Source organism: Oncorhynchus kisutch, linkage group LG7, assembly GCF_002021735.2.
Source record: "Oncorhynchus kisutch isolate 150728-3 linkage group LG7, Okis_V2, whole genome shotgun sequence".
In the NCBI taxonomy this organism is placed as follows: domain Eukaryota; kingdom Metazoa; phylum Chordata; class Actinopteri; order Salmoniformes; family Salmonidae; genus Oncorhynchus; species Oncorhynchus kisutch.
Window position 1 is genome coordinate 31,118,110 of NC_034180.2, and position 19,086 is coordinate 31,137,195.

At 42.5% G+C, this 19,086-nt stretch overlaps 2 protein-coding genes across 4 annotated transcripts in view; one reads left to right on the top strand and one right to left on the bottom strand.

Annotated features, from left to right (window-relative positions):
* The first annotated feature begins 1,559 nt into the window (after window positions 1–1,559).
* tacc3 (transforming, acidic coiled-coil containing protein 3) lies at window positions 1,560–14,408 on the top strand. 3 transcript variants are annotated; one of them, XM_020487952.2, is made up of 17 exons: window positions 1,560–1,687; window positions 6,444–6,621; window positions 6,938–7,068; window positions 7,184–7,230; window positions 7,330–8,497; window positions 8,645–8,711; window positions 8,826–9,024; window positions 9,116–9,174; window positions 10,544–10,674; window positions 10,909–11,002; window positions 11,093–11,251; window positions 11,325–11,392; window positions 11,488–11,531; window positions 11,620–11,780; window positions 12,412–12,518; window positions 12,630–12,750; window positions 12,878–14,408. In XM_020487952.2, the coding sequence occupies exons 2-17, from the start codon at window positions 6,445–6,447 to the stop codon at window positions 12,941–12,943; spliced, it is 2,799 nt and encodes a 932-aa protein (XP_020343541.1). In that variant the 5' UTR covers window positions 1,560–1,687; window position 6,444; the 3' UTR covers window positions 12,944–14,408. The 3 variants fall into 3 exon arrangements, with proteins under 3 accessions (XP_020343541.1, XP_020343542.1, XP_020343543.1); XM_020487953.2 differs by having other exon boundaries at window positions 8,654–8,711; window positions 12,878–13,173; XM_020487954.2 differs by having other exon boundaries at window positions 7,342–8,497; window positions 12,878–13,163.
* Window positions 13,174–19,086, bottom strand: part of LOC109893748 (fibroblast growth factor receptor-like 1) — a 47,272-nt gene continuing 41,359 nt past the window's right edge. Inside the window, exons 6-7 of the mRNA XM_031828930.1 lie at window positions 16,212–16,565; window positions 13,174–15,589 (exon numbers count right to left, since the gene is read on the bottom strand). Of these exons, the coding sequence (XP_031684790.1) occupies window positions 15,168–15,589; window positions 16,212–16,565 (776 nt within the window). The 3' untranslated portion in view covers window positions 13,174–15,167. The remainder of the gene's footprint in view (window positions 15,590–16,211; window positions 16,566–19,086) is intronic.

The window sequence follows — 19,086 nt, forward strand, 5'->3', positions numbered from 1 at the left end:
GCCCCAGGATCTGCTTCGCCACATCCACTATGATTTCTATCTTCCTGGACCATCTCCCCACCTTGGCAGTGCCATTAATTACCATAGCTTTAAAGGCCACAAAGTCCACCTTCTTAACTTTTAAAGTGTCAGGATCCTGCTGGTGAAAGGCAACCTCTGCAGCCTGCAGTGTAGGCCTATCCACCACAATGGACTTTTCTGGTGCACCATTCAAACTCTCAGCCCTTTTCACAGCTGCTGCATATGAAATGCTCTGTACAACCCTGACTTTGGCCACCTCATTCTCTTTCACCCATGTGGGGCATTCGAAAGACGTGGCCTCATGGTTCCCACCGCAATTTCTCTGAAGCAGGTTTTCATGAAGGATCTCTCTGTATTTTGCTCCGTTCATTTTTCCGCTGATGCTGCAGCATGATGCTGCCACCACCATGCTTCACCACAGGGATGGTGCCAGATTTCCTCCAGACATGATACTTGACATTCAGGACAGAGTTCAATCTTGATTTCATCATACCAGAGAATTTTGTTTCTCATGGTCTGAGAGTCCTTTAGGTGCCTTTTGCCAAACACCAAGTGGGCTGTCATGTGCCTTTTACTGAGGAGTTGCATCTGTCTGACAACTCGACCATAAAGGCCTGATTGGTGGAGGGCTGCAGAGATGGTTGTCCTTCTGGAAGTTTCTTCCATCTACACAGAGGAACTCTGTCAGAGTGACCATCGGGTTCTTAGTCACCTTCCTGACCAAGGTCCTTCTCTCCCGATTGCTCAGTTTGGCCGGGTCTCTTCTTCCATTTAAGAATGTTTTGGTACCCTTCCCCAGATCTGTGCCTCGACACAATCCTGCCTCGGAGCTCTACGGACATTTCCTTTGACCTCATGGGTTGGTTTTTGCTCTGACATGCACTTTCAACTGTGGGACCTTATATAGACAGATGTGTGCCTTTCCAAATCATGTCCATTTAATTGAATTTACCACAGGTGGACTCTAATCAAGTTGTAGAAACATCTCATCGTGATCAATGGAAACAGGATGCACCCAAGCTTCATTTCGAGTCTCATAGCAAAGGGTCTGAATACTGTATACTGTAAATCAGGTATTTATGTTTTATTTATTTTTTGTTGAAATTTGCTAAAATTTCTAAGACCCTGTTTTTGCTTTGTCATTATGGGGGATTGATGAGGATTTTTTTTGTTTTAATCCATTTTAGAATAAGGCTGTAATGTAACAAAATGTGGAAAAGGGAAGGGGTCTGAATACTTTCTGAATGCACTCTTTCGTTTAATTTTCTCCCTCTCCTAGAGCAGAGGCTGCAAAGAATATCCATTTTCATTACGGAACAGACAGTATAAAGACTCTTGCCTCCGTCGTGTTGTAAAATGTACACTCTCTAATCATAAAAAAATGGCATCAAACGCGAGCTGGAAATAGTGTTTTAAATCGTCTTTGTCTCGACTTTGGCGCAAGTTCACTGGTCGGTTCAAAGTCACGCAACGCTATTGGCTTATTCGTATGAAGCTCCGCCCCATGTTTTGTGTTCTGCGTCTGTTTAATTGGTCCAAATCGAGGCGTTTAAATTCGAAATCTACCGACCACTTGCATTGCAAGACGATTTCGAAAAGTAAACTGTGGGTTGAGTTATTTGCGTCAAGAGAAGTTATTTTATGCTTATCCGACTCCTTGATTGAGGTATGTAGCTATTTGGCTGCTTTTTAATTGTTCATCTGACTTGGTCTATCGCGCAAAATGTCTTCCTTAATTTGATGCATCTTTTGTAGCCCGACGCTAGCGATTTACCTACCGTTGGCTAGCTAACTAAATTACTTATGGTTAGTAACTGACGTTAACCAGCTAACTGACTTTAGTTAACTCCTAGCGCATTCTTAGACGCTAACGTTAGCTTTGCCTTGGGTTTTCGAGAATAAGTTCCCTCCAATGTCTTATCTATACAGTACAATATAACCTGGTCATTTATGTTAGGATAAACTGCTTATTTATGTAATTGTGTTAACTAAGCAATATGACGTTATCTATGGTTGATGTCAACCTAACTAGCAGTTGACAAGGTCCGCAAGTTTTCTACTGTTAATTGTTATTGGCTAACGTGCTGAATTAATAACAAACTAGCGTTACTAGGTAGCGTACCTAATGTGAACATGATTTTATTTGGACTTGTTCCTTGTTCGCATACTAGCTAACTAACGTTAGCTGGTATGCGATTGCCATTATTAGTTCAAGTAAGAGCAAAACTCGTGGCATTGCTTCAAACCTTTTATGTACTAGTTAAATGTTAAACCGGACCATCCACAAAATGCTGCAGTCACGGTGGCTTAGTTTAATTGGCTATGCACTAAGGGAAATTAATTTAGCCAAACTCTGAATGATTCCAAATGGGCTTTGCAGATTTGGTGTGCTCTTTGGCAGGCCTGGCAGATGCATCCAGTGTAGGGAAAACTGACAAGCCCTGGAACTGCAGGCCACATTATGGTGTGAGGACGTAGTGGGTAAATTGCTTCTAGTCATTGTCACCAACTCAACAATCTTGGCATGCTAACAAGTGTTGTGTACCATTCAGAATCTGGTAATATAAATGTAGCGGTAATATAAATGTAGCCTTGGCTATCAATTGGAATGTCTGTAAACAAACTTGTTTGAATGACAAGTCTTTGTGGCCTGATGAATAGTTCTTTCTCCCCACTGGTAGCACATGACCCTTTCACCTTTTATTATTTCCAAATAAATTGCACATTTAGACTTCTACAGGTTGGTGACGTTTACATGTATCCATTGTCAACAAGGATCCAACGACACAAACTGAGTGTAAAAAAACTTTACGAACACATGGTCTTTTCATGAGACTGACCAGGTGAAAGCTATTATCCCTTATTGATGTCACCTGTAAGATCAACTTCAATCAGTGTAGATGGAGAAGAGACAGGTTAAATTATTTTTTATCCTTGAGACATGGCCTGCGGTCTAAACACTTAAGACACCCTATCCCTTCAACCCTCAAATTAATGTCTGACGAGTATACACTTGCAGGGCGAGGGAGGAAGGAATGATTTTTAAATGGACTACCCTTGGCTTGAAATTCGTCACTCATTCATCCCGCATTGATTGTCTTTTCGGATGCTTTATATGCGCTACGTTCAATTATAAGTGCATGTCGACTTCAATTAAATATATTTATTAATTAGAGGTCGGCCGATTTTAATCTGAATGACCGCTTTAATTAGTGCCGATTTCAAGTTTTCATAACAATTGGTATTTTTGGACACCGATTTGGCCGATTTTATAAATAAATACATTTTTACACCTTTTTAACTAGGCAAGTCAGTTAAGAACACATTCTTATTTTCAATGACGGCGGGTTAACTGACTTGTTCAGGGGCAGAACGACAGATTTTTACCTTGTCAGCTCGGGGATTCAATCTTGCAACCTTACAGTTAACTAGACCAATGCTCTACCCACCTGCCTCTCATTGCACTCCACTAGGAGCCTGCCTGTTGCGCGAATGCATTAAGAAGCCATCGTAAGTTGCTAACATTAAACTTATTTTATAAAAAAAACAATCAATCATAATCACTAGTTAACTACACATGGTTGCTATTACTTGCATATAATCGATGCAGTGCACATTCGTGAAAAAGGGCTGTCTTTGCTCCAACGTGTACCTAACCATAAAAATCAATACACAAGTATATATTTTAAACCTGCATATTTAGTTAATATTGCCTGCTAACATTAATTTCTTTTAACTAGGTATATTGTGTCACCTTTTTTGCAACAGTCAGGGTATATGCAGCAGTTTGGGCCGCCTGACTCGTTACGAACTGTGTGAAGACTATTTCTTCCTAACAAAGACAGCCAACTTTGTCAAACGGAGGATGATTTAACAAAAGCGCATTTGTGAAAAAATCACAATCGTTGCACGACTGTACCTAACCATAAACATTAATGCCTTTCTTAAAATCAATGCACAGAAGTATATATTTTTAAACCTCTAAATTTAGCTAAAAGAAATCTAGGTTAGCAGGCAATATCAACCAGGTGAAATTGTGTCACTTCTCTTGCACGCAGAGTCAGGGTATATGCAACAGTTTGGGCAGCCTGGCTTGTTGTGAACTAATTTGCCAGAATTTAACGTAATTATGACAATGTTGACGGTTGTACAATCTAACAGCAATATTTAGACTTTTATTTAATTTTTTTATTTTATTTAACCAGGTAGGCAAGTTGAGAACAAGTTCTCATTTACAATTGCGACCTGGCCAAGATAAAGCAAAGCAGTTCGACAGATACAACGACACATGGAGTTATACATGGAGTAAAACAAACATACAGTCAATAATACAGTATATACAAGTCTTTATACGATGTGAGTAAATGAGGTGAGAAGGGAGGTAAAGGCAAAAAAGGCCATGGTGGCAAAGTAAATACAATATAGCAAGTAAAACACCGGAATGGTAGTTTTGCAATGGAAGAATGTGCAAAGTAGAAATAAAAATAATGGGGTGCAAAGGATGGATGGATGCCCCCCGTTAGTTAAAATACGGAACGGTTCCGTATTTCACTGAAAGAATAAACGTTTTGTTTTCGAGGTGATTGTTTCTGGATTCGACCATATTAATGACCTAGAGCTCGTATTTCTGTGTTATGTTATAATTAAGTCTGATTTGATAGACTGCTCTGACTGAGCGGTGGTAGGCAGCAGCAGGCCTGTAAGCATTCATTCAAACAGCACTTGTGCGTTTTGCCAGCAGGTCTTCGCAATGCTTCAAGCATTGAGCTGGTTATGACTTCAAGCCTATCAACTCCTGAGATTAGGCTGGTGTAACCGTTGTGAAATGGATAGCTAGTTAGCAAGGTGCGCGCTAATAGCATTTCAAACGTCACTCGCTCTGAGACTTGGAGTAGTTGTTCCCCTTGCAGAGTGGATTTTGTTGAGCGATGAGTAACGATGCTTCGAGGGTGGCTGATGTCGATGTGTTCCTGGTTCGAGCCCAGGGGCGAGGAGAGGGACGGAAGCTATACTGTTACACTGGCAATACTAAAGTGCCTATAAGAACATCCAATAGTCAAAGGTATATGAAATACAAATGGTTTAGAGCGAAATAGTCCTATAAATACTATATTAACTACAACCTAAAACCTCTTACCTTGGAATATTGAAGGCTCATGTTAAAAGGAACCACCAGCTTTCATATGTTCTGAGAAAGGAACCTAAACATTAGCTTTTTTACATGACAAATATTTCACTTTTACTTTTCCAACACTTTGTTTTTGCATTATTTGAACCAAATTGAACATGTTTCATTATTAATTTAAGGCTAAATTGATTTTTATTGATGTATTATATTAAGTTAAAATAAGTGTTCATTCAGTATAGTTGTAATTGTCATTATTACATTTTTTTTTTACGGCCGATTTTTAAGCGGTATTGGCTTATTTTGGTCCTCCGATTGGTATCGGCGTTGAAAAATCATAATCTGTTTACCTCTATTTATATCCACCTACTGTATGATAGCTAGCAAATTAATTAGCTAACTAACATTAGCCTGCCTAGCTGGAACTTCTGAAGAAGGAAAAGATTTTTCTACAATTTCCAAAAGATAACCAAACAAAAATATTTACTTTTTACGAGACGTGTTTGTGCTGTCATGTGCATTAGTAGCACCATTTCGAACTTATTTGTGTTAGTTTTTACTTAAACATCAATGGAGAAGTCAACATACAAGTGTAAGTTTTCGCAGACTTCTTAGCGTAGGTACAATCGTCGCAAATTGAATTGTATGGAGTTTCAGGCTCCGGAGTGAACATAATTGTACACTCGCGAAGCTGACTTAAAAACGAGGGCTGAGGGGCTTACGTTGCAAACTTCCCTTGCTTGGTGAATCATTTGGACCGCCCGTCAAGATGGTGAAGGGGATTTCCCTAAGGGCATTAAGCAAGGGTAAGTGGACGAGGGTGTCTTAAGTGTTTGGACCGCAGCCCATGGATTGTGTGTGCCATTCGGAGGGTGAATGGGCAAGACAAAATATTAATGTGCCTTTGAACAGGCTATGGTAGTAGGTGCCAGGCACACGGTTTGAGTCAAACTGCAACGCTGCTGGCTTTTTCACGCTTAACAATTCTCGTGTATCAAGAATGTTTCACCACCCAAAGGACATCAGCCAACTTGAGACAACTGTGGGAAGTATTGGAGTGTGCACAAAAGAGGTGTAACTCAATATTAGGAAGGTGTTCCTAATGTTTTGTACAATCGGTGTATAGCTGATACACACCCCCTCAATGTTGTATCTAGAGATTAGGTTGAATGGGCTTCGTCAATTAGATTGACGTCCGTGACATGCTTTACTCAGTCTAATCAGTGTGTCCAGCTGTCTACTGGGTGGGGCCTACTTTTGCTTCAGCTCCCTCACTTCTGTGTGCCCCTCTTCATAGGATGAGTTCTACTGCTGTGAATGATGAGAATCGTGGGATCTGCCCTGGAAGAAAGCACAGCAATTCAGAGACAAGTTGTGACATCTTTTCCTTGGATCAGCCGACTGGGAGGCCATCCATCCTTCGCCAGTCTCAGGCAGAGAACCTGTCCAACAAAACTATAGGAAAGGGAGGGAAGGTACAGTGCATATAATGTTGTCAAGAAGCCTAGTCTTCTAGTAGTTTAAAATGTTCCAGAATAATTCTCTCTGTAAAATAATCTTGTTATTTGAGGATCTATGCTTGACTGTTTGAATAATCTAGCAAAAAGCACTAGCTGACGCACACCCAACATTTTTTGAGGTGTTTACTCATAGTAAACTACATAAAAATAAAGTTCACTCAATGTGCGCGCAACAATTTAACCAGGTTAGGTTTACCCATTATATATTTCTTTATTTGTCTGTTTGAATGAACATTTTGTTTTCAGATAACCTTTTGGTGTCTGCGTTCAGGTTTGTTTTCAGACTCCAAGAAGGGACCCTCACACTAAGAGAATAGAATCACCAACAAAGTCCCTCAAGATGGCAAGCGTAGATTACTGTACAAAAGCCCTAGAGTCTCTGCAGCTTACAACACCTGAAGAGTAAGCATGTGCTTTTTTTAAAGCCGTAGCTGTACGTCACATTGGCAGAATGATTATTCATAATCGTATCAAGTTGAAAGATTCGAAACTAATCTATCCTCGTGTATTTTTATAGGGTGTTGCTGCAGGAAATCAATGTGCCTGTTGATGTGCCAAAATCAGGTATATGCATTTTAATAAATGTCCAAGATCCATTACGACATCGCTTTGTCACCATTATTTCAACCATAAAATGTTGACTTGATTTGACTTATTTTACAGTGGACTTTTCAGATGTGTCATCCTATCCTGATGATGACATGCCAATTCAGAGTAAAGGAGGTTATCAGCTGGATTTTGATAACCTTGATGTCATCAATCCCTTCCAAGGTTCTGGTAAAATGGTCCTCTCTCCAGCAAGGCACAGTGAACTGGTTGAAACCTCCAAGGCTGTTAATCTGAGTGAACCTAATGTAGTTGAGGCAGTTTCTCATGAGAAGATGTTAGATGATTTTGACAAGATTGAAACGGCACTGGATGAGACCCTCCCGTTCATGCCATCACTGGAAAATTCTCTTGATGACATCTCAGCTGATGTGTGTTCAACAGATAGCAGTGTGGTCACCATGACAAAGGATCCAGCCATTGAGTTATCCAAAGCTGATGAGGACGAGACTGTACAGTCATCCGTTAACCTTAACCCAGATCAAGCTGTCGCCATCTCTAGAGATAAGGAGACTCCTCTGCCGCCCAAAGGTTCTTACAAATTCGATTTTGACGACCTTGATTCAGTCAATCCTTTCCAAACAGGAGCCTCACAAATTCCGAATTCCCCCGTACTTGGAAGAAAGCTGCCATGCAATGAACCCCCAGAGGTGGAAGTTGAAGAGACTGCCCCTGCTGGTAAGGAAATGGGACCTGCAGCCATGGTTCGGGTGTCTCAGCCAGTTGTATTGGCGCCTGTCCAGCCAGAGATGAGAGCTATTGCACCATTGTCACCTGCTCCCAAGGAGACGAGCCAGCCCGCTGAAGACTCCATGCCTCAGCCGGGTGAAGCCGCTCCCAATGCCGGGCCAGTGAAACTTGAGTTCAATTTCGAGGACGGCGGGGAGATCAAACGTAAGCCTCTTCCCAAGCGGTTTGTCAAAAGGCCTCCGGGTCTTAAGCCTTCAGAGAAAAAGGCTGTACCTGAAGAAAAGAAAGAACCTCTATCTAAGGAATCTCCAGTGATGCCAGCGGTCAGTGATTCTGATATTCCTGGTCCAAAAGGCGTGTACAACTTTGACAAGTTTGATGACCCAGACTTCAATCCATTTGGTACAAATGCAAGAATGAGTGACTCTATGGTGAAATCCAGTTTAGAGGCCAAGGGATCAAACTCAGTCAGGGTGGCTGCCTCCCCTGATAAAGTGACGGAGCCTGTTCAGAAAGACACCGCACCATGGCCACTGTAAGTTCATGTTCATTACAACTTTAATATTATTAAATTAATGTTTTAAAGGTAGTATTGATCTATATTTGTAGCATAATCAATGCTGTATAAAGAAGCTTAATGTAGCTGCACCGCTCCATTAGCTGGTAGTGATTATATTTTCAGTCTTCCTAGTGCTGGAGACAAAATTTCAAGGACTGAACCTGATCTTTCTGCCACAAGAGAAGGAATTGTAAGCTTTTTAAAAACTTGATCAGATTATGTATTGGAAAAATATTTTGGCTAGCCAAAGCTGTATATTGATTGTTGTGTGCTTATTTGGGTGACATTCTTTCTACAATTGTAGGACAACATTCCATCTGAAGCTGCTGATCTTGTGGAATCATGTGAAGTTCAGGATCCTTTGTCTGGCCAAGAGCAGGAACCTCCAACTGAACCTGACCAACCTTCACTGAGCACCCTAGAACCCTTTGAACTCTGCCCATTTGAGCAGAGCCCACAAAATGGCATGTCAGAATTTAATGACTTTGTTCCTGGAACCACATGTAAGTCAAATAACTTGAGGAATTCATGTTCGTTGCTGTAATGTCGACTTGACTAGCTTTTTGACTAACACTTGTCACTTGTTCTCTCAAGTCATGGCGAATGACTTTGATGGACAGATGGACTACCTGGAGCAGTTTGGCTCCAGCAATGTAAGTGATTATTCAAAAACAATATATATACACACTCACTCAGCAAAAAAAAACTGCCCCCTTTTCAGGACCCCGTCTTTCAAAGATTATTCGTAAAAATCCAAATAACTTCAGATCTTCATTGTAAAGGGTTTAAACACTGTTTCCCATGCTTGTTCAATGAACCATAAACCATTAATGAACATGCACCTGTGAAATGGTCGTTAAGACACTAACCGCTTACAGATGGCAGGCAATTAAGGTCACAGTTCTGAAAACTTAGGACACTAAAGAGGCCTTTCTACTGACTCTGGAAAAACACCAAAAGATAGATGCCTGGGGTCCCTGCTCAATCTACGTGAACATGCCTTGGGCATGCTGCAAGGAGGCATGATGACTGCAGATGTGACCAGGGCAATAAATTGCAATGTTCGTACTTTGAGACGCCTAAGACAGCGCTACAGTGAGACAGGATGGACAGCTGATCGTCCTCGCAGTGGCAGACCACATGTAACAACACCTGCACAGGATACATCACACCTGCAGGACAGGTACAGGATGGCAACAACAACTGCCCCAGTTACACCAGGAACGCACAATCCGTCCATTAGTGCTCAGACTGTCCAATAGGCTGAGAGAGGCTAGACTGAGGGCTTGTAGGCCTGTTGTAAGGCAGGTCCTCACCAGACATCACCAGGGGTTTTGTCTCACTAGGGGTGATGGTTGGAATTGCGTTTATCGTTACACTGAGGCCTGTACTCTGGAGCGGGATCAAGGTGGAGGGTCCGTCATGGTCTGGGGCGGTGTGTCACAGTATCATCGGACTGAGCTTGTCATTGCAGGCAATCCCAACTCTGCATTACAGGGAAGACATCCTCCTCCTTCATGTGGTACCCTTCCTGCAGGCTCATCCTGACATGACCCTCCAGCATGACAATGCCATCAGCCATACTGCTCGTTCTGTGCTTTCCTGCAAGACAGGAATGTCAGTGTTCTGCCATGGCCAGCGAAGAGCCTGGATCTCAATTCCAATGAGCACGTCTGGGACCTATTGGATCGGAGGGTGAGGCCCCCCCCCCCAGAAATGTCCGGGAACTTGCAGGTGCCTTGGTGGAAGAGTGGGGTAACACTGCAAGAACTGACGAATCTGGTGCAGTCCATGTGGAGGAGATGCACTGTAGTACTTAATGCAGCTGGTGGCCACACCAGATACTGTTACTTTTGATTTTGACACCCCCCTTTGTTCAGGGACACACTATCCCGTTTCTGTTAGTCACGTCTGTGGAACTTGTTCAGTTTATGTCTGTGGTTGAATCTTGTTTATGTTCATACAAATGTTAGGTTTATATACGTTTTGGGCTTCCTCTAATTATGTAGCCTTTAAATTCAGTTCAAGGAGTCAGCACTGAGGAAACAATCTCTGTACCTCAAATTTGACCCCCTCATGAGAGAAAGCCCCAAGAAGTCTGGAGGCCCCACAGGACTCGACAACCTCCCTCAACCGGATGCCTTTGCTTCACGGTGCGTTACTGTTTTGGTCATAATCACATGGTTTTGTTTTACCCATCTAACTGGGTGGGGAAATTACTTACGTGTTCATCTTAAAATGTTCTAGTTGCATTTAAGTACTTAATTGGCCCAGAATTGAGAGCATACTTAATCTAGTTGTGTATCTAAAATGAGTTTGCAATTCAAAGGTGAATATCAAGGTGTTTTCTCCAAATCTGAGCGAGGTTTCTGTCAATGTGGTTTTAGTGTGGATACCCAGAAGACTGGTGCTAAGGAGGAAGTGAATGAGGTGAATGGACTGAAATCTCTCAACCCCAAACTTATTGCTGTCCCACCACCTGTAAGTTTCCTCAGTCCTCAAATATACTATAATATAGTACAGCTAAGTAATGTGGGAAAACTGTTAAATGGATGTCTTCTGTCCCTTTAGGTTCAGGTTGTTGGTCCTATGACTCCTCTTGTGCAAAATTCCCCTATGAATCTAGCCTCCACTTTCCCCCAACCAGCCAACACTGAGGATAACATCATAGAGGTGCTTAAATACAGTCAGCAAGATATGGATGCTGCCATTGCCAAGATCCAGAAAGAAGTACGTATTTGTTTTCCTCATCCCTTTCAATCCAGTCATGATCATTTTCATTTATAATGGTTTGTTTTTATAGGTAAAGGAACAGGAAGCTCAATGGAAGGCAAAGCATGACAAGCTGTCTTGGGATAATCATGCAATGGGGTAAGCAATAAGCATTGACTAGTATTTGGTCACTTATTCTCATTTCACACCTCTAACAATTAACTGTTGGTTTTTCTGCTTTTTTGTTTTTGCAGGAAAATTATGTCTGAATTTGAAGCCACAATTGCTCAGATATTGGGTATGTTGTAGTAAAGGCAATTTTGCAATGTTAATATCCTTTTCATGTAAAATGTACAACTTGTTGTGATTGTCATTGTTTCCTGCAGCTGATAAACAAAGGGAGAAGGAGATGGCCCAGGCTGAGATCACTAAAGTCTTGCAGGAGAAGGAGCAGGTATCACAGGACCTGAACACCATGGAGAGGTCCTTCTCTGAGCTCTTCAAGAGACTGGACAAGTACAAAGAGGCCATCGAGGGTTACAAAAAGGTTGGCATTAAAAAGAATGTCATGACTTATGCATAGTGGTATGTCTAAATTTGAACCTATTTAAAATAATAATAAAAAAAAATATATATATATATATTTATTTATTTAAGCTTTTTCATCAAACTGTCCTTATGGTCCAGCACCTTTCTCAGGCAATTGTTCATTTTTATGTAATTATCATTTCTAGAGAAGGCTTAAAATACATGATCAACTGTTCTGCCTGCGGCTATGGAATCCTCAACTGTTCACCGGACGTGCTACCTGTCCCAGACCTATTTGACCATGCTGGTCATTTTTGAACATCTTGGCCATGTTCTGTTATAATCTCTAGGTTTCTTCCTAGGTTTTGGCCTTTCTAGGGAGTTTTTCCTAGCCAATGTGCTTCAACACCTGCATTGCTTGCTGTTTGGGGTTTTAGGCTGGGTTTCTGTACATCATTTTGAGATATCAGCTGATGTACGAAGGGCTATATAAATACATTTGATGATGATTTGATAGAATCTTGCTGACACATTATTGCACGAAACACCATGCTTTGGTGCGGGTAAGTAACATTGCTGTGAAGGATGATACTGAATTGATGTAGTTCCATGACTTTGCTTTGCCAACCTCATAAATGTGTGCCACTAAGAATGAAGAGATGCTGAAGAAATGTGCTCAAGATTACCTGGCTAGGATCAAGAAGGAGGAGCAGCGCTACCAGACCCTGAAAGTCCATGCAGAACAGAAAATTGGCCTGTAAGACATTCAAACTATACTTTTTTGTGCAAAATACAGCCGGATACATAATTTCATATTGTTGCCGGCCTCTATAGTCTTACTTGGCTGACTATTACTTTTTTCCCCCAGGGCGAATGGAGAGATTGCAGAGGTTCGCTCCAAACTAAAGTCAGAGGTCTCTGCACTTCAGGCCCAGCTGCGCAGAGAGCAGCTAAAGGTCCAGTCACTGGAGAATAGCCTTGACCAGAAAGTAAGTCCACCTCAGTCTGTCCATGGGGCTGCCTTTATCAATGTTTTTGGCATAATTTGTTCATGGAAGTTTTGCTCTTGCTCTTATCAGATTATTTTCCTTGCTTTTTTCCCCCCTGTCCCCTCAGGTAAAAGAGACTGAAGAACTCACCAATCTTTGCGATGAGCTAATCGCTAAAGTCCAGAAGGGCTGAGTTCAACTGTATGTTTATGTCCTTGCCTTTTATTGCTGTAGTTTAGATTTTTTACAAATCTAAATATGTCCTCTTCCTGATGAGCATGTGTGAATATCGCTTTGTAAGTGTTTTGCTGCTCTTGAAATGTAATAGTACTTCACTGGCTCATCTACTGATTCATATTTTGTCAATGTTGGTCTTGTTCATGTCTTTATTACTGTAATAATAAAACATTTTACTAATCAAGATCCGTTGTAGCTCCTTGCAAGTTTATTTGAATTGCATTGTAGCCTTCAATTCCATTTTGATCCTCCAGGAGATGCTGTTTACCATAAGTAATATTTTGTAGTGTAGTCTTTGCAAAGGTAATTTTGAGTTTGTGGTTGCGTGCATTCATTGCATGTTCTGATGAGCATAGCAGTGACATTTGTACAAGTTATTCTGAACAGTAGCTAAAAGTACCTCCGTAGATTCTTCTAGTGATGTGCTGTTAAAACATTTCAATAGCCTCTTGTCTCCAGAACCAAAGCTCATCCCGTTCCACAATGCTTACAACAAAACAAGCTACCCTGATACAATGCTCCCCTTCTTCCCTGAGCAATCACAGGGTCCTGTCACATCACTCCCAGACCAGGACAATGCACTTCCTAAATGGTGAAAGGAAATCCTACCTAGATTGGAGATGAATGAGGTGGTAGTGTGGGGCAGAGGGGAGGAGAAGGGCTAGATTCACTCTTAAATGGGAGCGATGCTAGTCGGTGTACTCTTGCAGGGGCCATCATTCTCCTGTGAGAGCACTTTCTATCTATTCCAGCACCACTGGCCCTTTGGTGGCTGCCCTCTGAATCACCCTGTGTAGACTAGGCTCTTCCAGCCATGTCGGGAAGAAAGCTGACCTGCCTTTTGTAGGGGCCTCCTGATGGTCCTTACCTAGCAGGGCAGCTAACGATCACTGAACCCATCCCTTCATTCCCAGTGGAAGCCGGGGGGCTGACCGGATACTTTTACAAACATCCTTGCAATTCTCATTTTCAGAGGTCATTCATAGTATAGATTTTTATAATTGAGGCATCAACCAAGTTCCTGTAAAGAATTGAGGCCATGAACTAAATAATCTGTGCCTGTCCTTCTTTCAAATCAACTTTTTTTTTAATGGGGGTATATCATACAAGATTGTCTAAGTACTTGCATAAACTATGATTATCCTTATTGGCATTGTCTTTCATATTACATTGCAACTACAGAACCTTTTTAAATGTACCTTTTAAAAAAAAAAATCTAAAATGTGGTTGAATTAGACTGCGGACTATGTATTCAATGCAACACGATATTTGCAAGGATTCTACAAAACACAAGGCTAGTGGTGGTAACGTTTGGATTCTGGCAATGATATTTAGCGAGTCCAGTCAACATTGGGACAATATTCTATATGCAGTCTTTGATATGGACATGATTCACATACCAAATAAATGCTAACAATGTATTTTCATATTGCCTTTTTTGTGATTGGAAAACAGGATTATTGGTGGCACATCAATAGTGGTCTGGGTTAAATGAATGTGCATTTGAACAATAAAGAAACATTTACCAAAATCAAAAGGGGCTACCTGAGTATGAGCGTAATACCAGCCCTTTTGTATTGTATTCCATACCGCCTTAAGCTCTGCTAGGTGATGTTGAAGTACTGTATCTTGTACCCAACATAAGAGATAAAAGGTCAAAACTGACCCTAATCCTTGTTGGTTAGTTTATGGGTAAACAAGTTAATGATGGATTATGTATTTACTAATGGATATGCACTCTCAGTAAGTCTGAATAGCTGCCTTTAATGCATTGCAGAATCTTTTGGTGATTTAAGTGCACATCAGGGTTCAGTGGTTTTGATATGAAAAAAAGTAGCACCAAGGACCAGGCAGGTTTGCAGGTACAGTAAAAACCATACATTGTCATTGGAAGCTGTTATTTTAGTTGAGAAATCACTAGGGCAGCCATTTATGCACTAACCTCAAACTGCTCCTGTACCATCACCTTAATTTCACTGTTGTACTGAATGATCATTATAAAGCCCCAGTTATGTCCAGTTAGATCAAGATCCAGCACAGGCAAGGTGACAGTTCAAAGAGCAGCCCCAGATGTGTTTAACCAGAGAGCTGTTCTCTGAGGTTCAGTCCAAAGCTCAGACCTTCGCTTTACGAAGCAATCCTTCAGAGGCGCAGAGAGGGGGACAACATTTGGCACATGGCTAACACTGAAAGTGAATGTGCTGGTGCACCTTCCCGTCCACGTGGGAGTGTGTGTGAGTGTGGATGTCATTGTAGATTTTGGGGTAGATTTTGGGGGGGAGAGCAGAGCCCCCTTGAGTGAGGAGAAGCTGCTGCTGAGCCAGATACTCTTCATAGTTTATGGAGCCCAGGCAGTCCTTCTCTGGGCTGGAGGAAGGGGCCACAAAGCTCCTGTCCCTCTCCCGGTAGGGCAGCCGGTGGGAGGCCTGCAGGACCTGGGCAGATGCAGTGCTGGTTGGGGAACAGTGCTTTTTACTCTGGCAGAACCACAGCAGCACTGTACCAAAGATGAACACCATGCCAGCAGGGATGCCAATGATGACAGGCCAAGGGAGGGGGCTGGAGGCTGGGGTGAACATCGGGGTGATGGGTGGCTTGGTGTCTGCAGGAGAGGGCCCCAAAAAAAGAAGGATCAGTCAACATGGAGTCAATCATTCTAAACAATAAAGTTGAACAAAGAAGTAGCTACACATACAGAGAGAGTCTTGGTAGAGAAATGAATAGTGCTGAGCGATTAACCAATATTTTGGTCGGTTCAATTATTTGAATTTAATTTAGTTTTTTTTGTGAGCTCAATGCTCAGTTTCTGTAGAGATAACTCAGATAAGCAGTAAATGGGCAGTCACTACCATCATGGGACTTTTATTCATTGGTTTTATTCTGTTGTTACAGCATTCAACCCACATAATGCATACTGCAATTAACGTAAAAAAACATTTGCTAAACCGAAATCAAAAAACATGATTATCTTTTTAATAATTGAACCGAAACTGAACCGACCTCAAAAAGCACTTATCGCTCAGCACTCTAAATCACTGCAGTGGGTCAATACTACATTGTTCACCAATACAAAGCTCACAAGAACCTGTGGAAGAAGAACTGGAAACAGAGGAGTTTGTGTGCACAATGGGAAATATTTTGAAAGTTGGATTGTTGGGAGGCCAGGTAAGAGTTTATGATGTTTATGATGTACTAGAGGGCAGGCAGCCTGGCACTGGTATTACCTGGCAGAACGGTGAGGAAGGCGCTGCGGAAGCTGTAGCCCATGGTGTTGGCGCCCAGACAGATGTACATGCCAGAGTCCTCCTCCTTGGCACGGGTGATGAGCAGCTTGTTGAGGTAGGAGCCATCAGGGCGTGACCACACCTCTCCCGTGGGCAGAACCACGAAGTGATGGTCGCCCACCTCAATGGTGGAGTTGTACCGACTCTCCTCGTTGGACTCCACACGCTTGAGCCACTGGATGACGGGTTTGACATCGCTCCTCACTTTGCACTGGAATGAGGTAGTCCCACCGTAGTCCACTGTGGTGTTGACTGGGTGAGTGCCTGTCAGGATGGGCTTGGAGTTGGTCTGCTCTGCAGAGAGACATAATGGACAAACTGTCACAGACATCCCACATTTCCCACATGGCTGACTCTTTGCCTGAACCATGTCCAACAGTTATTAGAGAGAGAGAGAGAAATAGCACGTGATTAGTTTCCTCTCCCTTTGCTCCTGGTTGTACATCAAACACGTCTCGTGTGTGTGTGGGTGGGTGGGGGGGCAGGCAGCTGGACTTTAATCAGCTCAGATTGGAGGGGCTTGGGATTTAGCAGCCACCTCCTCCTCACCCCACACACCAGAACACAACACTCATTCTCAGACCTGCGGTCAATATGCTTCTCATCTTCATGATTAGATGAGCACATTCATCCATGGAGCAGGGATACGAGTAACATTCATCCATAGAGCAGGGATACAAGTAACATTCATCCGTGGAGCAGGGATACGAGTAACATTCATCCGTGGAGCAGGGATACGAGTAACATTCATCCGTGGAGCAGGGATACGAGTAACATTCATCCGTGGAGCAGGGATACAAGTAACATTCATCCGTGGAGCAGGGATACAAGTAACATTCATCCGTGGAGCAGGGATACGAGTAATATTCATCCTTGGAGCAGGGATTCGAGTAACATTCATCCATGGAGCAGGGATACGAGTAACATTCATCCATGGAGCAGGGATACGAGTAACATTCATCCATGGAGCAGGGATACGAGTAACATTCATCCATAGAGCAGGGATACGAGTAACATTCATCCATGGAGCAGGGATACGAGTAACATTCATCCATAGAGCAGGGATACGAGTAACATTCATCCATAGAGCAGGGATACGAGTAACATTCCTCCATAGAGCAGGGATACGAGTAACATTCATCCATGGAGCAGGGATACGAGTAACATTCATCCATGGAGCAGGGATATGAGTAACATTCATCCATGGAGCAGGGATACGAGTAACATTCATCCATGGAACAGGGATACGAGTAACATTCATCCATGGAACAGGGATACGAGTAACATTCATCCATGGAGCGGGGATACGAGTAACATTCATCCGTGGAGCAGGGATACGAGTAACATTCATCCGTGGAGCAGGGATACGAGTAACATTCATCCGTGGAGCAGGGATACAAGTAACATTCATCCGTGGAGCAGGGATACGAGTAACATTCATCCATGGAGCAGGGATACGAGTAACATTCATCCATGGAGCAGGGATACAAGTAACATTCATCCATGGAGCAGGGATACGAGTAACATTCATCCATAGAGCAGGGATACGATTAACATTCATCCATAGAGCAGGGATACGAGTAACATTCCTCCATGGAGCAGGGATTCAAGTAACATTCCTCCATAGAGCAGGGATACGAGTAACATTCATCCATGGAGCAGGGATACGAGTAACATTCATCCATGGAGCAGGGATACGAGTAACATTCATCCGTGGAGCAGGGATACAAGTAACATTCATCCGTGGAGCAGGGATACGAGTAACATTAATCCGTGGAGCAGGGATACGAGTAACATTCATCCATGGAGCAGGGATACGAGTAACATTCATCCATGGAGCAGGGATACGAGTAACATTCATCCATAGAGCAGGGATACGAGTAACATTCATCCATGGAACAGGGATATGAGTAACATTCATCCATGGAACAGGGATACGAGTAACATTCATCCATAGAGAAGGGATTTGAGTAACATTCATCCATGGAGCAGGGATACGAGTAACATTCATCCATAGAGCATGGAGCAGGAATACAAGTAACATTCCTCCATAGAGCAGGGATACGAGTAACATTCATCCATGGAGCAGGGATACGAGTAACATTAATCCATGGAGCAGGGATATGAGTAACATTCATCCATGGAGCAGGGATACGAGTAACATTCATCCATGGAACAGGGATATGAGTAACATTCATCCATGGAGCAGGGATACGAGTAACATTCATCCATGGAACAGGGATATGAGTAACATTCATCCATGGAACAGGGATACGAGTAACATTCATCCATGGAGCAGGGATAAGAGTAACATTCATCCATAGAGCAGGTATACGAGTAAACATTCATCCATAGAGCAGGGATACGAGTAAAATTCATCCATGGAACAGGGATACGGGTAACATTCATCCATGGAGCAGGGATACGAGTAACATTCATCCATGGAGCAGGGATACGAGTAACATTCATCCATAGAGCAGGGATACGAGTAACATTCATCCATGGAGCAGGGATACGAGCAACATTCATCCATAGAGCAGGGATACGAGTAACATTCATCCATGGAACAGGGATATGAGTAACATTCATCCATGGAACAGGGATACGAGTAACATTCATCCATAGAGAAGGGATTTGAGTAACATTCATCCATGGAGCAGGGATACGAGTAACATTCATCCATAGAGCATGGAGCAGGAATACAAGTAACATTCCTCCATAGAGCAGGGATATGAGTAACATTCATCCATGGAGCAGGGATACGAGTAACATTAATCCATGGAGCAGGGATATGAGTAACATTCATCCATGGAGC